This window comes from Salvelinus namaycush, chromosome 1 (genome assembly GCF_016432855.1).
Source record: "Salvelinus namaycush isolate Seneca chromosome 1, SaNama_1.0, whole genome shotgun sequence".
In the NCBI taxonomy this organism is placed as follows: Eukaryota; Metazoa; Chordata; class Actinopteri; order Salmoniformes; family Salmonidae; genus Salvelinus; species Salvelinus namaycush.
In genome coordinates this window covers 46554245-46578012 of record NC_052307.1, presented here as the reverse complement: position 1 = coordinate 46578012, position 23768 = coordinate 46554245, and the positions used below count along the sequence as shown (strand labels likewise).

At 42.9% G+C, this 23768-nt stretch overlaps 1 protein-coding gene across 3 annotated transcripts in view; it reads right to left on the bottom strand.

The window, feature by feature from the left end:
- The window catches only part of si:dkey-220o5.5 (actin filament-associated protein 1-like 2), a 92109-nt gene that overhangs the window by 28091 nt on the left and 40250 nt on the right, over positions 1-23768 (bottom strand). For all 3 annotated transcript variants that reach the window (XM_038989652.1, XM_038989661.1, XM_038989670.1), the window contains exons 3-4: positions 10206-10289; positions 9988-10070 (exon numbers count right to left, since the gene is read on the bottom strand). In XM_038989652.1, coding sequence (XP_038845580.1) covers positions 9988-10070; positions 10206-10289 — 167 coding nt within the window. The remainder of the gene's footprint in view (positions 1-9987; positions 10071-10205; positions 10290-23768) is intronic.

Genomic DNA, 23768 nt, shown 5'->3' with positions numbered 1-23768 from the left:
TATGCACATTTTCATGGAACAGTTTAAATTTAATTTATAATAAAGTCTTCATATCTCAAAATCAATATCATGTGGTTAAATACATTTTTTATCTCAATGAAAATGATACAAATCTGAAAGTAACTTCTATTGCCATTGCCAATATGTAAAAATAGCCTACATAAAGCTAAAATTTAAAAACATTGCAGGTAGAAAATATCCCGATAAAAATAAATATCTTATAAATTCCATTGGCTATGCATAGCCTGTCTGCAAGGAACTTGAAATATTTTATCAACTATTAACTTTGGTCTGGCCTGCTAGTAAACTTGCAACATTGTATAAACTATTCTGGGACTTTAGTTCTTGTGCCAGTGAGCTACGGACAGACAGACACAGCTGTATGCTATTTACGCAAGGATAAAAAATAAATCAGGTAGGCCTTTTTTATGACATTTCCAATGGATCAGAGCATGACATTTTTTCGCCTTTCATGCTGAGTGGTTAATGAAAGGGAGAGAGATGGATTTTTTTCTCAAATAGTCTACGTTGAGGAACTATTGTCATTCTCAATGAATCTAAAAACAGACTTTGTTAACTTGCTTTTTGAGGCAAAGAAAACATTACTTTGAGAAGCTAAGTTAAGACAATCAGAAATAGTATCAGATCCCCAAATGGGCTTATTTATAAGCCTACATTTGCGCACAGGCCAGGTAGCCTGGACCTAGTTCTATGCGTAGTCAGGAGCATGTCCTTACTCAAGATTGACAGCCAAACAAAAGACAATGAATAAATTGACAACTTGTAAATGGAATGAAATAAACCAAAACTTTTTCCTCACAAGTGTATCATAGGTTGAGCGCTCTACAGACATGTCCAATCCTACAATGACAACGGTAAGACTGTGTCGTGACTTTACTTTCATTAGTCTGATGACTTTACACGCGCGTGGCAATGTTCTGGTCTAGTCTGGGAGTTTAGTTTATTTTGTTCACCTCGTGTATAGGTTCCAAGTTCTCTATTCTCTGTTTATTATCGATGCATAGTCACTTTAACTCGACTTTAACTCGACCTACATGTACAGAAAGGAGTCTATAGATATAGGAGATGTTGTCTTTAAATGATTGTGCTGTAGCAAGAAGGGTTTCCACTTCATTCAGCTGAGCTCTAAACCTCCTCTTGGAAGTAAATGAGGAAATTAAATGTCTAATTTGAAGATATATATATATTTTTTATGGATCTTGGCACATTGAATTCACTGCAGAGCTCTTGAAAGGATTTCAGTGTAGTGGTTTTCTGATGAAATAGGTCTGAAAAGGTCCTGATTCCTAGAGTATGCCAAAGATTAAAGTTGGCATCACTCAGGGCTTTTGGCAAGTCTGGGTTGCATACTATAGGCGAGTGAGAACATATTTGGGAGGAAATGTCCAGGTATTTTTTACAGTCCCTCCACGCTAGTAGGGTGCTGTAAATCACAAAGGTTTTGGCTATGTTGCCCACTTCACTAAAGTTATTAATGAATATAATTGAGCTTAGGGGCAATGAACCACGGGATTGGGCTTCTATCTGAATCCACGTTGAGTTTTGTCTGTTTGTGATCCATGTTAGCATGTTGCGGATTTGGGCAGACCAGTAGTACAATTGAAGGGAGGGAAGGGCAAGACTACCCTTAGATTCAGGTTTCGAAAGAGTGGAGAACTTGATCCTAGGTTTTTTATTGCCCCATATAAATTTGGCTGATGCTTTAGTTAGTTGTTTTGAAAAAGGAAACCGGGAGATAGCATGGGAGCATCTGAAATAAATTGTTCAATCTAGGGAGGATGTTTATACGGATTACATTAATTCTTCCGACTAAGCTAATTGGGAGGGAGATCCAGGTTTCGAGATCGTTCTTGATTCGATCCAGGAGTGGAAGATAATTCTCCTTGAAAATGCTATTCAGATCTGGTGTTACGAAGATCCTAAGGTATTGAAACCCCTGTGTCTTCCATTGGAATGGACAGTGTGTCTTCATAGAGCTGGTGAGTGTACGATTGAGAGGGCAAACAGTGGATTTGTTAAAATGTATCTTATATCCTGAAAACTTGGCATACTGAGCAATTGTGTCTAAAATGGGAGGGATTTCTCAGGGTTGCATATGTAGAGCAAGACATTATCCGCATAGAGCGAAATCTGCAGAAACACCCATAATACTTGGATTTGCTCCTTATCAACTCTGCCAGAGGCTCCACCCCCAACAAGTAGAGCAGGGGGGACAGCGAGCACCCTTGTCTTGTGCCCCGTCCCAAAGGGAATCTGTCAGAGTTCAGTCCGTTAGTAGTCACCATGGCATTTGGATGAGAGTATAGGGACTTAATCCATTTAATAAAGTTTGGGCCCATATTGAACTTTTCTAAGACTGAGAACAGAAAGCTCCACTCCATCCTGTCAAACGTCTTCTCAGCATCCAGTGAAGCCAGCAGGACAGGGGTCTTCTGTGCGTTTACTTGATCAATAATATCAAAAAGACGGCGAATGTTATCAGAAGAGTACCTGTCTCTAATAAATCCAGTTTGGTCCGCTTTTATTATTTTGGGAAGAAGAGTGTTTAGTCTTTTGGCGAGCAATTTGGTAATTATTTTGTAGTAGAAATCCAACAAGCTTATGGGCTGGAAGGACGAGCAGGATAGAGGTTCCTTGTCTTTTTTGAGCAACACTGTAATGCGAGCTGTGTGCATAAAGTCTGGGAGAGCTCCGTTTTTGCAAAAATCATCCAGCATTGGCATGAAAATAGGGCTAAGCTGGGGCCAAAAAGCTTTGTAGAACTCTCTGGGGAATCCATCTGGGCCTGGGGACTTACTAGGTGACATGGAGGTAATTGCCTCCAGGACCTCCTCAGGAGTGAAGGGGGAGTTGAGATCTTCTTGGTCGGTCTCTGATAGTTTAGGTAGCGAGATTCCCTCTAGGAAGGAATGGAGTTCTGCCTCCGTATGTTTTCTCTCGGAAGTATATAGTTTGCAGTAAAAATCATGAAAAGTTAAATGTATCTTTTTTGGGTCATATGTGACCTCGTCCTCTGCTGTTCGGATAGCCATGATTGTACGCTCTGACTGCTCTTTTTTTAATTGGTAAGCAAGCAATTTACACGGCATATTGCTAAACTCATGGTATTTCTGTTTGGTAAAGTTTATTTTTTTTAATCTCCAGAGTGTAGTCCAAGTTCAGTTTGGCTTTGGCTGATTTAAGTTGACTCCAGGAGGTGCTGTCTGGGGATTGTTTATGTACTTTTTTACAGTGTTCCAGCTCCCTCTCAAGATCTAGCCTGTGTGCTTCCATTGCTTTTTTCTTAGAGGAAGCATATGCAATTAGATGACCTCTTAGTATGGCTTTGGCAGCTTCCCACATTGTGGCCGGAGAAACAGGAGAGTCTTTGTTGTCTTGTGTGTAGTTGTCTATCCATGTAGTTACCAATGTATGGAACACTTCGTTTGATAACATGGAGGTGTTGAATTTCCAGCTCTTTGACCTTGCAATATTTTTACAGAGGTCAAAGCGGAGGTGGACAAAGGCGTGATCTGAAAGTGCTATGGGTCCGATTGTACACGTGGCTGAATTTTTGAAAATCTTTGGGATAAAAATGTAATCTATACGGGAGTAGGTGTTATGGACATTAGAGTAGTATGTATATTCCATAGATCTTTCTTTAGTAAGAGAGTTCAACATCTTTGCAGATCTAGGATTTGTGGAGGGGATTTGAGATTATTTGTCCAGGGTTGGGTTGAGTTTACAATTAAAATCTCCAGCCAGCATTTATTTTTTTAATTTTACCCCCTTTTCTCCCCAATTTTCGTGGTATCCAATCGCTAGTAATTACTATCTTGTCTCATCACTACAACTCCCGTACGGGCTCGGGAGAGACGAAGGTCGAAAGCCATGCGTCCTCCGAAGCACAACCCAACCAAGCCGCACTGCTTCTTAACACAGCGCGCCTCCAACCCGGAAGCCAGCCGCACCAATGTGTCGGAGGAAACACCGTGCACCTGGCCCCCTCGGTTAGCGCGCACTGCGCCCGGCCCTGAGACAAGGATATCCCTACCGGCCAAACCCTCCCTAACCCGGACGACGCTAGGCCAATTGTGCGTCGCCCCACGGACCTCCCGGTCGCGGCCGGCTGCGACAGAGCCTGGGCGCGAACCCAGAGTCTCTGGTGCCCTAGACCACTGCGCCACCCGGGAGGCCCCCAGGGATATCATTTTTGACATGAAATAAGTAGTATCTGTGTTAGGGGCGTATATGTTTAAGATAGTAATTGGTTGCCCATACAGTGACCCAGTTATCAAAATAAATCTCCCCTCCGGATCAGAAATGTTTTTGTCAGTTATGAATGGAACATTCTTATGGATAAGTATGGCTGTACCTCTACTGTTTGATTTGAAAGATGAGAAATACACCTGTCCCACCCAAGCTCTGCGGAGTTTGGCATCACAGAAGTGTGTTTCTTGTAATAGCACGATGTCTGCTTTTTCCTTTTTTAGAGCACATAGTATCTTTTTCCGTTTTATTGCATGACCTAGACCATGGCAGTTCCATGTCAGTAGATTTAAGGTTCTAGTCATCGTCATCGAACAGTAATCGAACTCTAGTGCAAGTCATCTCTGGGTAAAGGTGGATAATAGTTATAGCTGCGATCCCATAAAATAAAAATAAATGGTGTACATAAAATAACAATCTCTGAACACCCCAGCCGAGTTCCCAAACAACTCGACATATCCCGTTGGATCTATTACCCCCACGCTCAGTCTCAATTCTGTGTTCCGAAAAAATAAAAAACGGGAACAGTTAGCAATGCACAACGTCTCCCCCTCCCCACCAAAGAAATGCCACATTAAAAAAGAGGAAGAAAATAAAATCAATAGCCCAGCCTACATATACCTCCCCCAAGGGACATAGGGCTAATCGTTTGGACCAAATAAAACAGAAATGTTGGGGCAAATCCTTAAGAGGGATCTATAGGATAAGTTGTTCGTTTTTATTAAAACGTAATATCAATAATAATTGATATTATCTTCAACCGTAATATCTTCAACCGATCGCTGCCTGCACCTGCCCGCCTGTGCAACATCACTACTCTGGACGGCTCTGACTTAGAATATGTGGACAACTACAAATACCTAGGTATCTGGTTAGACTGTAAACTCTCCTTCCAGACTCACATCAAACATCTCCAATCCAAAGTTAAATCTAGAATTGGCTTCCTATTCCGCAACAAAGCATCCTTCACTCATGCTGCCAAACATACCCTTGTAAAACTGACCATCCTACCAATCCTCGACTTCGGTGATGTCATTTACAAAATAGCCTCCAAAACCCTACTCAATAAATTGGATGCAGTCTATCACAGTGCCATCCGTTTTGTCACCAAAGCCCCATATACTACCCACCACTGCGACCTGTACACTCTCGTTGGCTGGCCCTCGCTTCATACTCGTCGCCAAACCCACTGGCTCCAGGTCATCTACAAGACCCTGCTAGGTAAAGTCCCCCCTTATCTCAGCTCGCTGGTCACCATAGCAGCACCTACCTGTAGCACGCGCTCCAGCAGGTATATCTCTCTGGTCACCCCCAAAACCAATTCTTCCTTTGGCCGCCTTTCCTTCCAGTTCTCTGCTGCCAATGACTGGAACGAACTACAAAAATCTCTGAAACTGGAAACACTTATCTCCCTCACTAGCTTTAAGCACCAGCTGTCAGAGCAGCTCATAGATTACTGCACCTGTACATAGCCCATCTATAATTTAGCCCAAACAACTACCTCTTTACCTACTGTATTTATTTATTTATTTTGCTCCTTTGCACCCCATTATTTCTATCTCTACTTTGCACATTCTTCCACTGCAAACCAACCATTCCAGTGTTTTTACTTGCTATATTGTATTTACTTCGCCACCATGGCCTTTTTTATTTATTTATTTATTATTTATTTATATATATATTTTGTTTGCCTTCACCTCCCTTATCTCACCTCACTTGCTCACATTGTATATAGACTTATTTTTCACTGTATTATTGACTGTATGTTTGTTTTACTCCATGTGTAACTATGTGTTGTTGTATGTGTCGAACTGCTTTGCTTTATCTTGGCCAGGTCGCAATTGTAAATGAGAACGTGTTCTCAACTTGCCTACCTGGTTAAATAAAGGTGAAATAAAAAATAAATAAAAAAATCAACAGGATAAGGCCATAGGCATAAAATTGACACATTGAGCTTCTCGTTAGGTCTGTAAATGTGTCGTAATCGACAGCCTATGAATGGTGGAGACCTATGTGAAAATGATAACTACAAATAATAATAATAAAAAAAAAAAAGGGATATAAAAGTAGGCTGAAACGTTAGTAGGCCTAGGTTAGGCTATAGAGCCTATCCCTCTCAGTTAAAAGAAAATAAATATAAATTCGAAGGCATTTAGCGGGGCGGGTGGGTCTTTGGATGGCGGCTATATGTTGTCTTACCTCCTTTAGTAATAACAGTAATCGCTTTTAGTCATTGGTCCATTTCTCAGTGACCAGGATTGTCCTTCAAAAAACGTTTTGCCTCTTCGGGAGTTTTTAAGTGTCGCAGGGCTCCTTGGTGAAGAATCCTGAGCTCGTTTGGGTATTTGAATCCCCTAAAGATGCTTCGGTCAATGGAGTATTTCTTCACCTCGTCAAACTCTCTGCGCTTTTGGCGTATTCCAGCTGACAGGTCCTGGTGTAAAGTGAGTTTGGCATTTCCCACTGTAATGGTGTTGATTTTCGCAGCCTGTAGGACTCGTTCCTTGTCGGTGAATCTCAGGAAATGTATGGTGATTGGGCGCGGTGGTTGTCTGGCTGCTGGTGGGGGCCTCAGTGCTCTATGGGCCTGTCGGTGGACAGGTAGAGCCACTCGGGAAGTTTGTCTTGCAGGTAGTGGGTCAGTGGCATGTTTCCCTCTTCTTTTTCACCCAGATTTAATAGAACACAATTATTCCTTTGCCCCCTGTTTTCCAGGTCCTCTGTTTTCTCTTCCAGATGCTCTATTTTATTTTTAGCATATGCTATTGTTTCCATGGCGTCTGTCAGTGAGTTTTCCATGGATAGGATTCACCCCTCTGCCTCATCCAGGTGCCCCGCATTGATGGTTATCTTGTTGTTGATGTCAGGCAAAGCATTTTCCAGGGTTGTCACCTTGCCCCCTATCGCACTGAGCTGAGAGTTAATGCCATCTAATTTGATGTTGAGTTCTGTACGTTGGGATCTCAGCTCAGAAAGGATGTCTTCAACAGAGTGCGAGGTTGGCATTTGTTGGGCCTCGGGGGGGGGGGCGTCCTCTTGCTCCTGGCTAATGGCGCTAGCTTTTTCTGAAGCTAGCTGTTTCTTGGAGTCTTTTTCCGCCACTAATGCTTGAGTCCCGGTAAAAATGTCACCTGTAATGTCGCCTTTTGTAGCCGCCATAACTTTTTGACTAAAGCTAAAGGAGTTTTAACTTGAAGTGGAGGTAAGATTAAGAATGGGAAACTACTTGTGTGGAGCTCTTAGTTCATGCGGCCATCTCGTTCAAGGGTCACGTGATCCCCCTTTCTTTTTTTTAAAGTAATTTTTTAAATAACAGCACATTTATTTTAAATTGTATTTTTTTTACCCCTTTTTCTCCGCAATTTCGTGGTATCCAATTTGGTAGTTACAGTCTTGTCTCATCGCTGCAACTCCCGTACAGACTCGGGAGAGGCGAAGGTCGAGAGCCGTGCGTCCTCCGAAAAAACCCAACCAAGCCGCACTGCTTCTTGACACAATGCCCACTTAACACGGAAGCCAGCTGCACCAATGTGTCGGAGGAAACACCGTACACCTGGTGACTGTGTCAGCGTGCACTACGCCCGGCCCACCACAGGAGTCGCTAATGCACGATGGGACAAGGGTATCCCTGCCGGCCAAACCCTCCCCTATCCCGGGCGATGCTGGGACAATTGTGCGCTGCCCATTGGGTCTCCCGGTCGCGGCCGGCTGCGACAGAGCCTGGACTCGAACCCAGAATCTCTAGTGGCATAGCTAGCATTGCGATGCTGTGCCTTAGACCACTGCGCCACTCGGGACGCCCTCACCTTTTCATTATAACATTGGAGGAAATATGTTCCTATTCTTCTTTTTTAGGGGGTAGATCGGCTTTAATATTGCAGGTAGATTGTAGCTTCCATCAATGTAATTGTCTGCATCACTTTCAATCCTCCATATATTTTTTTGCAAATACGTTCCTATAGTGTTAGAGGAACTTGTTTGCTGGCCTCATAAATGCTAGCTAATATTTCGCTACGGAAGTGAAAGAGAGTCTTAAGTGGATTTGCGAGAGAATTATGGGCAGAGTTTGATGGTAAACACAGCTGCCTCCTATGGGTTCTTCAAAAGTGCTCCTTCTCTTGCGGTTCTGGCCCTACTTCCTGCCTGTGTGCGTGCATGTGTGCATGAGTGTGTCTGTGTTTGTTTATGTAGCCTGGTCATTTTAGTGTGTGTGTGTGTGTGTGTGTGTGTGTGTGTGTGTGTGTGTGTGTGTGTGTGTGTGTGTGTGTGTGTGTGTGTGTGTGTCCACAGAACGGAAGGCTACCGCTGAGCTCATGGTCTCCAGGGGGTTCTGACTCGAACCGTCGGACTTCCTCCTCTCCTCTTCTGTGTGGGTATTCTATCACTCCATCACGTAGACAAATGTAATTGCGACATGAACATCCACTTCCTCTACTCTGGCTCCATCTCCACCAATGGCATCATTGATGAAGAGGAGATGGCCTCTCGCATAAACAAAGCATTTCCTCTTTCTCTGATACTACCCCTGGTTCCCTCAACCGTTCATTCCCACTTTGATCCTCAGCATAAACCGTGATTATGAATCCCCATGCTGGGATTCTCTGTGACCCTGTCAATAGGCCGGAGGAGGCCATAGGAACAGAGTTCCATACAGCAGAGGAGAAGGGAGGCTCAGTTTACAGTGGCTGAGCTGATTATCTCTGGAGTAGACTACACCCTTTTTGTTGTCTATTTTGGGTCGCTCCCCCTGCCAACTTGAAAAAGCCCCCGTTCGAGGCAGTAGCGTGCCCTCTGACCTTTTGTACTCCTCAACCCTCGACGAGACGTGCCTGGACCTCACCAAACCTCAGCAGGGCCAGGGACTCTCTCATTAGCAGCCCACATCACAGACTGCCACCCCCTTCCTCCCCCCTGTTCCCCTCATGCCCCTCAGCTACTAGTGCTGCATGGCCTAGCACTTTCCCTTGTCATTATGTTCACAGGCAAAGGCCCTGCAAAGAAATGCTGTCACTGGATCTTCACTTCCCTGCTGCAACTTTCTCTCCCAGTCATCTGAAGAGGAGCACAGGACCCAGAGTATCTTCATCCCACCTGAATTTACTCCCAACATTCAAAAATGTCTGCCGCGTCACATAATCAAAACGGTTAACTAGTGCTGCAGATATTTTGTTTGTGACACAATAACAGTCTTCTCTGAATTTAGAAAGCAAACCTATTTTTACAATGTCGCACAGGCATGTGTTTCCCTTTTATTTGAAATATTTTATAAAGCAGGCCAAATGAGTCCTGTGAATGTTCGTCTCACATTCTTGTGTGATAAAAGCACACTAAATTGTACCTGAGGCAGCTAATTACAACATCTCAGGACTTCAACAACAAGACACCACTTTTCACATATCTGTCCCACCACAGTTGAGCAGCCCTATCTTAAATGGCCAAATGTCCAATTGATTTCAAATGCAATGGAAAAAAATATCACGAAACCAAAGATACACATCGTCAACTATAATGTATCACATATACCCAAAATATCCTGGCAACTGTGTAGTTCTGGCCAAGCTCATTAGTACACGTTTTTGTATTGAATCAAGTCACTAAACAAATTGGTGAATAATTGTGTCTATGGAGTTCAATACAGGGAGTTAGTGGAGGAATGTGCACTAACGCCCTGGACCAGAGCTAGCAACAGCCATGGCAGGTGTTATGATAAGCACTTACCCCTTTCCGTAGCCATTCGGTAGAGGCAGAGGACAAGGTCTCCTCGGCTGAGTCCGGGTCTGGTCCTGACTGGAACAGACCAACTGGGGGTAAAGGTCACAGCCAGGTCACAGGTTAAATGTCAGATGTCACAGGAAATTGCACCTGTATTATTCCACCTCAATAAACCAGTGACAAAATCAAATGCACATACTGACAAGAGAAATGCATTCGTGTACCTGTGCCTGACAGCTGGGTTTCCCTGAGATCATTGCTTGGGGACCCTGATGGACAGCTCATGATCATATACTCAGCATCCTCAACTGGAACACAGGAATTCAGACACACAAAATATCTCAATGGATGGGTCATCAGATCTAAGTCCTACTTCTGGTCAGATGTTTCCAAAATATGTGAGTATCCAGAATTCCAGCTATTCAAGACTCTATTTGACAGTTTGTTAATAGTTTTTGGGCCATATACTGAACAACTGTATGGTCTATCGATTCCTCCTTATTAACCTTGTGTAGCACCATGTGATAAATCCTCCACATATCTTTATTCTTCAGGCAAACATGGGCCTGTCTCTTAAAATGATAAAACAGACATATGTTGCATCCCAAACAGCACCCTATTCGCTTTATAGTACACTACTTTTGACCAGCACTACTATGTGCCCTATATAGTCCCTATGTGCCCGGGTCAAAAGTAGTGCACCATAAAGGCAATAGGGTGCCATTTGGGATGCAGGCATGGTCTATGCAGTTTAGATGACTGCACTCAGGCAGATCCATCTCCTGGCCAGAGATGAGAGGCTATGTCCCAGACACACTTCCCATGATTCTGCATGGGAGCTGGAGAAGACTTGGAGAGTCAGAAAGCGTGCCCTGTCATCCATGGCCCAGATTTTCCTTCCACACCGACACAGTGGCCAGCAGGTTAACAGAGACACAGCGGTACTTTACAAGGACAGGGGAATCTCCTATTAAATTAAGCAGATATCTGCACTATGTTGTCATTACAGCCACTTCCAGATACAACAGCGTGTTTATTGAATGGTCAGATGCATGATGACTGCATTCTAATTAGCATCAGTGTAGGTAAAGGTAGCAAGAGTGGCAACAACAGTAGAATAGTAGTTAGTATTGTTTTGTTATAAGGGTGGTTAACTAACATTTGCTGTTGGGCAACACAGAAAGATTGGCTACTCCTGGAATCAACCATAAAACACTGCCCAAGGTCGAGTTAGCTGGAGAGGCGTTGTTGATGGCCTATGCTCCACATGGGACAATGAACCTACATGTAAAGTGCCTAGTGAAAGTCTACACACCCGTTGCACAGTCTACACATTTTGCTGCCTTAAAATATTATCTAAAAAGGATTGTTTTTTTTCTACAGATCTTCACAACTGTCTGTAAAAAAATATATATCTTTAGACATGTTGTACTTTTCTTAAGTGTAGTTTTGTGATTGACTTAAACAAGAAAATTGCATTTGAAAAAGGTCAAGTATTTGCTGTGAGCCAATGGGGTAACCTAGGTAACCACAGGTTGTTTTCCCCACAGGCTATTGAGCCCCACAGTGGACACGTCAAAATACCCATAAAACCTAGCGGTCAAACACGGAAATGGTTCCAATCGTTTTTTCACCATTCATTTTATCCATTGTGGATTTTAGAAACACTTCAAATATTGTTATGAATTTTATATTAGAATATGTAATGTGCAAAAACTGACCCGCTGGGTCATATCTCAATAACCCAGCATCAATAACCCAGCACCCAGCATCAATAGCCCAGCAGTTTTCAAAGAAAGCAATCCAACTAAGTGACCCAATACCTGCAACCCAGCAGTTTGGTCAACCAAAGAACCCAGCATTATTAGAGTGTAATATGGAGTGAATGCAATATTGTTAATCCGTTTTATTTTCAATGATTGTGGTGGCAGCATCATGTTATGGGTATGCTTGTCACTGGCAGGGACTGGGGAGTTTGTTAGGCTGAAAAGAAATATGAAAGCCCAGGTAAAAAGTTACAGGAAAAACCACATCAGTCTTCTGAAAACCTAACCCTGGGATAGGGTTTTATTTTTCCACAGGACAATAACACATATGTTTATGCAAAAGAAACACCAGAAAGACTTTCCAAGAGGTGTTGAATGTTCCTGACAGTCTCAGTCCTGACTTAAAACTGCTTTAAAAAATCAAAGACAAGTTGTTCATTAATGATTCCCAACCAAATTTAAGGAGCTTGAGCAATTTGATGAAAAAGTTTTGTTGCCTTAAGAGTTGTGCAAAATTGGTAGAATCTTATTCCAAATGATTCACAGCTGTAATGTACGAAACCCCTTAACCCTTGTGTTGTCTTGTACCCGCCACTATGTTTAACAGCAGAGAAAAGTCCCTCAATTATATTTTTTCAACTTGAATTTGTATGACTTTACCTTGAGTGACCCCAACATTCGAAAAAGTGAAACATCTCCTTTGTTCATATTTCCATGAAAGCTGTACACCACCAAGGTACAAAGATTGACCCGGCAGTTATAAAATAATGTACATACCTCAAAAACCCCAAAGACAGACACACAGACAGACAGACAGACAGACAGACAGACAGACAGACAGACAGACAGACAGACAGACAGACAGACAGACAGACACACACACACACACACAATGAGAAATTGAGATTATGTGTGCTACTGATAGAACTCAGCCAGCAGCTCCTGAAGAGGAAGATAACCATGGTTGGAAAGAACAAGCCTGAGCTCCCCCCTGCACTCCTCGCAACAAGGGGGAGAGAGGCCTTCTCATCAAAGTTTGCCTTCACCCCCACCACCTCTAGGTTCTTACCTCCCAAAGAAGAACAAGAATATGGTCCTCCTAAGCACACTGTACAAAACGGCTGAGATCAGTGATCGTGAGGACAGGAAGCCAACCATCATCCTGGACTACAACCACAACAAAGGAGGTGTGGACAACGTGAACAAGGTCATTGGAACTTACAGCTGCAGGAGGATGACTGCCCGCTGGCCCTTGGTCATCTTCCATAACATCATTGATGTGTCCTCATACAATGCCTTTGTGATATGGAACAAGATCAACCCTACCTGGATGCCTGATAAGCGGAACAAGAGGAGGGTGTTCCTGGAGCAGCTGGGAAAGGCACTTGTAACAGCACACATTGAAAGAAGGGAGCGCCTCCCCTGCACAGCAGCCTCTGCAGCGCTTGTGAAAGCTGTTCAGGGGGCTGAATCTTGTCCTGATCCACCTGAAGCTGCAGCTGGGGCAGGCAAAAGGAGGAGATGCCAATTCTGCCCCCCAAAGAAGGACTGTAAAACAAATACTATGTGCTGCACATGTGAGAAATACATCTGCAAAGTCCACGCAGACACACTTGAATACTGTCCTACATGTGCTAATTAAAGTTGTTGATTTATGTTCTTCACATTTTTGTTTTGTGTCTATTATCTTCTTTTATTCTTATTTATTGTTGATGTTTATACACCTTGTGGGTGGGGGCAATGGTTCAAAAAATGGGAGAAGACCAGTATTTTGTAGTTGACTTTCTCATTGTACATTATATAAGAACATATCACTATGTTGTCAAAAAAGTTCAAGACTGTTATTGTTTCCCTTCAATAAAATGCATTCAAAACAATTTTTTGCAGATTTCTGCAACTTTCTTAGGCTATACAAGTGCTATCTCTTGCTAAAAAAATATGTTTACACCTGTGCTGTACCTTTAGCAATAATAATAATAAACCTCTACTTTAGTAAAGAAAACAATTATGACAGGTGTGTTGTAAAAAAAACAAGGGATGTCCACTGATTAAATGCAGTCGTTCTGCATTGTGAAGAGGGGAAACCCAGATATTCACAAAGTTTGTGATGAATGACAGGTTGTTTCTTCATGCAAAATAGATTTGGGGTTTAAAATTCAATTAAGCTGCTTTATTTTAGAGGTTTAGTGAAGGCGGGTCATTTTTTACCCTTAGGACAAGGGGAGTATACAGAATGTTAAGACTACACAAGGGTTAAGGGACAACTAGAAAACAATTATTTTGTGTTCCCCCGCAAAATGTTTTGTGTTCCCTCACAAAAAATGTATTGTGTTCCATTGCACAATGTTTTGCATTCCCTCGCAAAAAGTGAGCTAGCTAGTAACCTCATACCCAGGCTATTATTGTCTTGTAATTTCACATTTGGAAAGTGCATTGAAACAATTAGCTAGCTTGTATGATTATATAATTTCTAGCACAGCCAACTATCTAGCTAGAAAGCTATATGAATGATGCACTGAAATGAGCTACTCGAGGGGATCACTATGGTAGCTAGCTATGGCTATTCTCAAGAACAAGCAAGCCCCTTTCTGAGAAGCATGTCCGGCTGATCAAGCATTCTACTCAATTGATTCTCAATGAGCGCTGATTTCATCAAAAGTGCATTACAGTGGCTTGGAAATTCAATGACATTTCAAAAGGAGGCAAATAATGATTTGATTGATACGTTTGGTACAAAGAGTGACTTTAGATGCAGTATAACGTTAGCTAGCAAGCTAAGACTGAGGGGAGACCACCGTATTTTAGCTAGATAACGTAAGCATTGCTAGCTATTTTTTACAAACTTTGCTAGCTATTGACTGTAATGACAACATTACCATTTATCTCAAGTAAATGTGACGAGATCATAATGATGGCTAAGTTGTTTCCTACTAAACATTTTGTCATGGTTCCACCTGTCACCAGAGGGCGGCAGAGACCGTCCTAGAGACATTAATGACACTCAGGTGTGTCCTATTTACTCATTATGATTTCCCTGTTAAAAGAGGTGTGTTTTCTGTTGTCCTTTGCAGAAGCTTGAATTGTTAACCGTGCGCGGTTGTTTCCTGAGGGAGTTTGAGACTTAGTGTTTGTTGTTTTTTCAAGTGTACTGTGATCCAGTGGCTACCGTTTCTCAGTAAAGTATTACGTTTATCCTTAACTTCTCTAGGATAGGGGGCAGCATTCAGAATTTTGGATGAAAAGTGTGCCTAAATTAAACTGCCTGCTACTCATGCCCAGAAGCTAAGATATGCATATTATTAGTAGATTTGGATAGAAAACACTCTGAAGTTTCTAAAACTGTTTGAATCATGTCTGTGACTATAACAGAACTTATTTGGTAGGCGAAACCCCGAGGACAATCCATTCAGATTTTCTTTTTTGAGGTCACTCTCTCTTCAAGAAATTTCATTGGGAATCCAGATTTCTAAGGGACCTTCTTGCAGTTCCTATCGCTTCCACTGGATGTCACCAGTCTTTAGAAATTGGTTGAGGTTTTTCCTTTGAGAAATGAAGAAGTAACACTGTTCAGAATGAGGCTCGAGGGAAGTGTACTCTTTGTTAGAGGCGCGTTACACAGAGGCTCGCTACACTTTGTTTTCCTCCGGTATTGAACACAGATCATCCCGTCTTCAATTTTATCGATTATTTACGTAAAAAAAATACCTAAAGTTGTATTACAAAAGTAGTTTGAAATGTTTGGACAAAGCTCACAGGTAACTTTTGAGATATTTTGTAGTCACATTGCTCAAGTTGGAACCGGTGTTTTTCTGGATCAAACACGTCAAATAAATTGACACTTTGGATATATATCGAAGGAATTAATCGAACAAAAGGACCATTTGTGATGTTTATGGGACATATTGGAGTGACAACAGAAGAAGCTCGTCAAAGGTAAGGCATGAATTATATCTTTATTTCTGCGTTTTGTGTCGCGCCTGGAGGGTTGAAATATGATGGTCTGTGTTTGTTTGCTTGGGTGCTATCCTCAGATAATAGCATTGTTTGCTTTCGCCGTAAAGCATTTTTGAAATCTGACACGTTGGCTGGATTCACAACAAGTGTAGCTTTAATTTGGTATATTGAATGTGTGATTTCATCAAAGTTTAATTTTTATAGTAATTTATTTGAATTTGGCGCTCTGCATTTTCACTGGATGTTGGCCAGTTGGGACGCTAGAGTCCCACATATCCCAGAGAGGTTATCCATTGATTCCATATCTGGTTTCTACTCTGCACCTGGGTCCAACCTCACCATGTCACAGCAAGCTTCTGCCTCAACATGGACCCAGCAGAGATCACCCACATCCAGAATGCTACAACCCACCCAGCAGTGCTCCTTGGTGCACTGCTGGGATAGCAGCAAGAACAACTCTCCCAAATATCAGAGACCCTCCGGGAACTTACAGATTCCCTCCAACCAAGGCCCAACCCCAACCCAAGGAGGAGCCAATGCCCAAGTCTCATCGCCCAGTGCTACAGGCGTCACCGTAGTTCCTCCAGGGAACCTGCACCGGGACCCAAGATCCCAGCCCCCGACGGCCACCCAGGAGGATGCAAGGGGTTCTGCCTACAGTCCTCCTCGTTCCACACCGATCGAGCCATGATCGCCTACATCATCTCTCTACTCTCGGGCAAGGCCCTGGCGTGTGCAACGGTGGTGTGGGAACAGCAGCCACCATCCTGCAGCTCCATATTAGCCTTCACTACCGAGTTGCGACAAGTTTTTAACCACCCAGTTGGTGGAAGAGAAACGGCAAACAGACTGTTCAACCTCCGCTAAGGGGTCAGACCAGTGGCTGTCTTCGATCATTGAGTTCTGCACCCTCGCCGACGAGAGTGGGTGGAATACTGAGGCACTGGTCACTGCTTTCCACCAGGGTCTGTCTAACTCCATCAAGGATGAACTGGCCGCTCGGGAACTGGGAGAGGACCTCGAGTCCCTGATAACGCTGGCCATCAGGATGGACAACCGCATCCGAGAACGTGTGAGACAGCGCCTTTTTGACACCACCACCGTATCCCGATTTCCGGAGCACCCCAAACTCAGCATTGAGGAGCCCAGGCAGCTGGGCCGCACACATCTGAGTCCACAGGAACGCGACAGGTGAATGCGCGACGGCTGCTGCCTCTACTGCGGAGGGCTCGGCCATCTCCGTTCTACATGCCCAGAGTTGACGGGAAATGTCGGGGCTCGCCAGGACAAGGGGAGACCCTGACGAGCTATGCAGTTACACCCCAGCTACCCGGTCAACGTCTGACACTACCCGCAACCCTCCATTGGGACAACCGTCAGCACCACATTCAATCCTTCATGGACTCCGGGGCCGCGGATAACTTCATTGACCAAGACATCGCCAAAGAATTACAAATCCCCTGCGTGAAATGTCCCATCCCTCTGCAGATTCAAACCCTCGATGGACGCCCCATCGGCTCCGGCCAGGTGGAATATCAGACCAAGGACATTCTACTGCAGGTTGGAGTGAACCACTCAGAGACTTCGTTTTCTTTTGATCATTGCTCCTGAGAACACCCTTATCCTAGGGTACCCCTGGCTGGTGCTACATAATCCACTATTCTCCTGGTCCACGGGACACCTACTAGACTGGGGTAAGAACTGCCAGACTAAATGCCTAAGACCCCCACCAAGAGCCTCGCGGTGTTCCCCGGCATCCATTGAAGACCAAGATTTTTCCGCTATCCCTCCCGAGTACTTCGACCTCCGGGAGGCCTTCAGTAAGAGGCAATCCGCCACCCTCCCTCCTCATCGTCCATAAGACTGCGCCATAGAACTCCTACCCGACAACTACATTCGGGGGTCGCTGGAGGCAGGTTTAATTCGCTCCTCTACATCCCCAGCTGGTGCAGGCTTCTTCTTCGTGGGAAAGAAGGATGGAGGTCTGCGTCCCTATACTGATTACAGAGGATTGAACAAGATTACGATTAAGAATCGTTACCCCCTACCCCTGATCTCCACCGCCTTGGAGTTGGCCTGTGGGGCCCAATTCTTCACCAAACTGGACCTCCGCAATGCTTACAATCTGGTGAGATTCAGGGAGCGAGATGAATGCAATTCTGCCTTTAACCCCCCGAGTGGCCACTATGAGTATTTAGTCATGCCCTTTGGATTATCGAACTCACCGGCAGTCTTCCAAGCATTGGTCACGCTTAGGGATATGTTGAATTGGTTCGTCTTTGTTTTACCTCAACGACATCCTGATCTTCTCCAAGATCCTTCTGGAACACATCCTGCACGTCCGCCAAGTCCTGAGACGCTTCCTGCAGAGTCAACTATACATCAAGATAGAGAAGTGTGAGTTCCATGTATCCCAAGTTTCTATCCTGGGCCACATTATCTCTACCACCGGTATCCAAATGGACCCCGTAAAGGTGAGGGCGGTCACCGACTGGGCCCAGGTGTTAGTGTCGGGCAGAGGAGCGGAGCAAGGAGGATCGCGCTCTGATCCAGGTGCTGCAACATCGTCAAATGAACGCCCCGTTTCAGCCTCTTGTTCAACTTTGGTGCGGTGGCAGTGTGTCTCATGGCCCTAACTCGCAAGTCCAAGAATCGTTTTTGCTGGACCCCCGAGGCTGACAGGGCATTCAGGGAGCTCAAGGGACGTTCCACCTCCGGACCATCCGGATCCTACCCGTCCCTTCGTGGTAGAGGTGGATGCCTCAGACACCGGAGCAGGGGTGGTCCTTTCACAGTGGAATGAAGGGGATAAGAAACTGCACCCATGTGCTTTTCTCTCCAAGCGGTTCTCACCAGTGGAATGCAACTACGATGTAGGCTACCGGGAGCTCTTGGCAGTTAAGTGGGCCCTTAACCTCACAAACCCGGATCCGGGATCCCCCCCCATCAAAAAAGCTGACTAGCATAGCCTAGCCTAAAGCCACAGGGATATCATATAATAAAATGTTCATGAAATCACAAGTCCAAGACACCAAATGAAAGATACACATCTTGTGAATCCAGCCATCATTTCTGATTTTTAAAATGTTTTACAGGGAAGACACAATATGTAAATCTATTAGCTAACCACGTTAGCAAAAGACACCACTTTTTTACTCCACCATTTTTTTACTCCATCAGTAGCTATCACAAATTCGACCAAATAAAGATATAAATAGCCACTAACCAAGAAACAACTTCATCAGATGACAGTCTGATAACATATTTATTGTATAGCATATGTTTTGTTAGAAAAATGTGCATATTTCAGGTATAAATCATAGTTTACCATTGCAGCCACCATCACAACTCTCACCAAAGCAACTAGAATAAACTACAGAGACCATCGTGTATTACCTAATTACTCATCATAAAACATTTCTTAAAAATACACAGAGTACAGCAAATGAAAGACACAGATCTTGTGAATCCAGCCAATATTTCAGATTTTCTACGTGTTTTACAGCGAAAACACAATATAGCGTTATATTAGCTTACCACAATAGCAAACATCACAACAGCATTGATTCAAGCCAAAAATAGCGATAACGTATAAGCCACCAAAATATATTAATTTTTTCACTAACCTTCTCAGAATTCTTCAGATGACAGTCCTATAACATCATATTACACAATGCATATAGAGTTTGTTCAAAAATGTGCATATTTAGCGGCACAAATCGTGGTTATACAATGTGATTAGTGGCCAAAACTTCAAGCAATCTGTCCGGCGCCATCTTGGAGAGGCACCTATTCTAATCGAAAACTATTCATAAACTTGACTAAAAAATACAAGTTGGACAGCAAATGAAAGACAAATTAGTTCTTAATGCAATCGCTGTGTTACATTTTTAAAATTAACGTTACTTCAGCATACAGCGTGCGCTAAAGCGAGACCGCACCGAAATTCATGGCGGAATTATTATTTGACATTTGTCAACATAAATACGAATTAACAACATAAAGATTGCTTACTATTTGCCGAGCTTCCATCAGAATCTTGGGCAAGGTGTCCTTTCTCCAGAACAATCGTCTTTTGGTTGAAAGATGTCCTCTTCTCATGTGGAAATAGCAGCTAACGATAGCCACCCACTGGAGAGGTGTCCAACTCGTGAAAGCGCATCACAAAGAAATCCAGGAAAATCGCAATAAACTGATATAAACTGCTATAAGTCGGTTTAAATTAACTACCTTATGATGTCTTTAACAACTATAACGAATAAAAACATGACCGGAGATACAGAACTGCTAAAACGAAAGCTTTGCAGGAGGCCATTGTGATGTCCCTGATGCGTCAGGCGCCCCGTTGAAAAGAACGGTACTTCCATTCCACGGTCTTATATAGGGCCCCAGATTGCGCAATCCACTCCATTCAAATTCTCCCCGCTTACTGACATCTAGAGGAAGGCGTATGCAGTGCATGTAGCCCGATGGCTTACATGGGGACTTATAAACTGACCTCAGAACAGGGACCTCGATTTCTGAAATCTCACTCCCTGACAGGAAATGTGCTGCAGAATGAGTTCTGTTTCACTCAGAGAAATAATTCAAACGGTTTTAGAAACTAGAGAGTGTTTTCTATCCAATAGTAATAATAATATGCATATTGTACGAGCAAGAATTGAGTACGAGGCAGTTTAATTTGGGAACGAATTTTTACAAAGTCGAAATGGCGCCCCCCTAGTGTCAAGAGGTTTTAAGGGGTGGGAGACACTGGTTGGAGGGGGCACCTCATACTTTCGTGATCTGGATGTGATCTGGACATTCAAGATGGCGTAGCAGTGCAGACGTTGTTTGTCGTTCTCCCATGTAAATGTTGTATTTTTTGTCTTTTTGTGTATATTTCAATTTATTTTCAATTTATTTTTAATTTGCTAAATTGTAATTACTATGGCCTATTTATTGCCTTACCTCCTCACGCCATATAGACTTTTATAGACTTGCTTTCCTATTGTGGTATTGACTGTACGTTTGTTCATTCCATGTGTAACTCTGTGTTGTTGTTTGTGTCGAACTGCTTTGCTTTATCTTGGCCAGGTTGCAGTTGTAAATGAAAACTTGTTCTCAACTGGCCTACCAGGTTAAATAAAGGTGAAAAAAAGAAGGAAAAAAAAGAAGCCAAGAGGTTGATATAATAAAAGCCTTACCTTTGAAGATCTTCTTCTGTTGGCACTCCAAAAGGTCCCAGCTACATCACAAATGGTCCTTTTGTTCAATAAAGTCCTTCTTTATAACCCCAAAAACTCAGTTTAGCTGGTGCGCTTCATTCAATAATTCACCGGTTTCCCTCCTTCAAAATGTATACAAAATGAATCCCAAACGTTACCAATAAACTTCTCCAAACAAGTCAAACAACGTTTATAATCAAATCTCAGCTACCCTAATACGTAAATAAACGATAAAATTTAAGACGGACAATCGTTATTGTCTTTACCGGAGATAAACAACAAAGAAGGCGCTCTCATCCACGCGCATGAAAACACTACAGCCAAAATGGGAGCCACTTAGAAAAACTACAAATTCTAGCTAATTTTTCCAAAAACAAGCCTGAAACTCTTTCTAAAGACTGTTGATATCTAGTGGAAGCCCTAGGAACTGCAATCTGGGAGGATTTCGCCTCATAATAAACATGACAGCCATTGAAAATAGTGGTAGGCTGAGTGTTTTTGGGGGAGGGGGGGTGGTTTGTCCTCGGGGTTTCGCCTGCCATATCAGTTATGTTATACTCACAGACATTATTTTAACAGTTATAGAAACTTTAGAGTGTTTTCTATCCAAATCTACCAATTATATGCATATCCTATTTTCTGGGCCTGAGTAACAGGCAATTTACTTTGGGCACACTTTTCATTTGGACGTCAAAATACTGCCCCCTAGCCCAAAGAGGTTAATGAAGCTGCCAGTTGAGGACTTGTGAGGCGTCTGTTTCTCAAACTAGACCCTCTAATGCACTTGTCCTCTTGCTCAGTCATGCACCGGGGCCTCCCACTCCTCTTTCTATTCTGGTTAGAGCCAGTTTGTGCTGTTCTGTGAAGGGAGTAGTACACAGTGTTGAACAAGATCTTCAGTTTCTTGTCAATTTCTCGCATGGAATAGCCTTCATTTCTCAGAACAAGAATAGACTGACGAGTTCCAGAAGAAAGTTCTTTGTTTCTGGCCATTTTGAGCCTGTAATCGAACACACAAACGCTGATGCTCCAGATCTCAACTAGCATAAAGAAGGCCAGTTTTATTGCTTCATTAAGCAGCACAACCGTTTTCAGCTGTGCTAACACAATTGCAAAAAGGTTTTCTAATGATCAATTAGCCTTTTAAAATGATAAACTTGGATTAGCTAATACAACGTGCAATTGGAACACAGGAGTGATGGTTGCTGATAATAGGCCTCTGTACACCTATGGTCTACTTACACTAAACACAAATATAAACACAACATGTAAAGTGTTAGTCTCATGTTACATGAGATCAAAGATCCCAGAAATTGTCCCTACGCACAAAAAGCTTATTTCTCTCAAATGTTGTGCTCACATTTGTTTCTATCCCTGTTAGTGAGCATTTCTCCTTTGCCAAGATAATCCCTCCACCTGACAGGTGTGGCATATCAAGAATCTGATTAAACAGCATGATCATTACATAGTTGCACCGTGTGCTGGAGACAATAAAAAAACACTCTAAAATGTGTAGTTTTGTCACAACACAATAGCACGAATGTCGCAACTGTAGAATCTTTGAAGTTGTTGCATTTTTCATTTATATTGTTGTTCAGGGAAAGGGGGATATCTAGTCAGTTTTACAACTGAATGCATTAAACTGAAATGTGTCTTCCACATTTAACCCAACCCCTCTGAATCAGAGAGGTATGGAGGGCTGCCTTAATTGATATCCACATCTTCGGCGCCCAGGGAAAAGGACAGCAGGGGTTTAGTCTAAATTATATTTCTAAAGTAGGCAAATGTTTAGTAGGACACGTCTTTGCCATTGTTATCGTGTCATCAAATTTACCTTAGACAGATGGCAATGTTGTCATTAGCTAGCAAAGTTTGTCAAAAATAGCTAGCAATGCTAACATTAGGTAGCTAAAATCCAGTGGCCTCCGTCAATCTTAGCTAGCTAGCTAACATTACACAGCATTTAAAGTCAATCTGGCAACATCAAAATGATGACTAAAGGTTTTCCTACACTCTTAGAAAAGAAGGCTCCATCTAGATCCTAAAATGGTTCATCGGCTGTCCCCATAGGAGAACCCTTTCCACAGAGGGGTCTACATGGAACCCAAAAGGGTTCTACCTGGAACCAAAAATGGTTCTCCTATGGGGACAGCCGAAGAACCCTTTTGGAACCCTTTTTTAAAGAGTGTACTAATTAAATGTAATTGTACTTCCAAACCACTGTTAATGCACTTTTGATTAAATCAGCGCTCCTTCAAAATGCATTGAATAGAATGCTCGATCAATCGGACTTGCTGCTCAGATAAGGGTTTGCTTGTTCTTGAGAATAGCCATAGCTATTAGTCAGTGCATCATTCATATAGTTAGCTTGCTAAATAGATAGTTGGCTGTGCTAGAAATTATATAATCATGCTAGCTAATTGTTTCAATGCACCTTCCAAATGTGAAATTATAAGACAAAAAGGACACTTACCTAAGGCTGTTCCTTTATGTCCTCTTCGTTTTGAAAGTTGCTAGCTAGCTAGCTAATCTCGTTCCCAGAGACTTCCGCCCAAATACGTTGTGCGCAATAGCCTGTGGATGAGGTTATTAGCTAACAAACTTTTTGCGAGGGAACGCAAAACATTTTGTGCGGGAACGCAAAGCATTTCACAAGGGAACGCTAAATAATGAGCTTTTTGTTGTTGTGTCCCTTCAGGTGTTCTGTAGTAATGGCTGCCAAAGGTTCTTCCACCAAGTATTCTCTGGTGTGTGAAGACATACGCAATCAAGACATCTTCTGTTTTTTTAGTTAATTTGGAAGATATTTTTCACTTGAAAATGTTGAGTAGGTTGTGTAGATCTGCAGGGAAAAAAATCT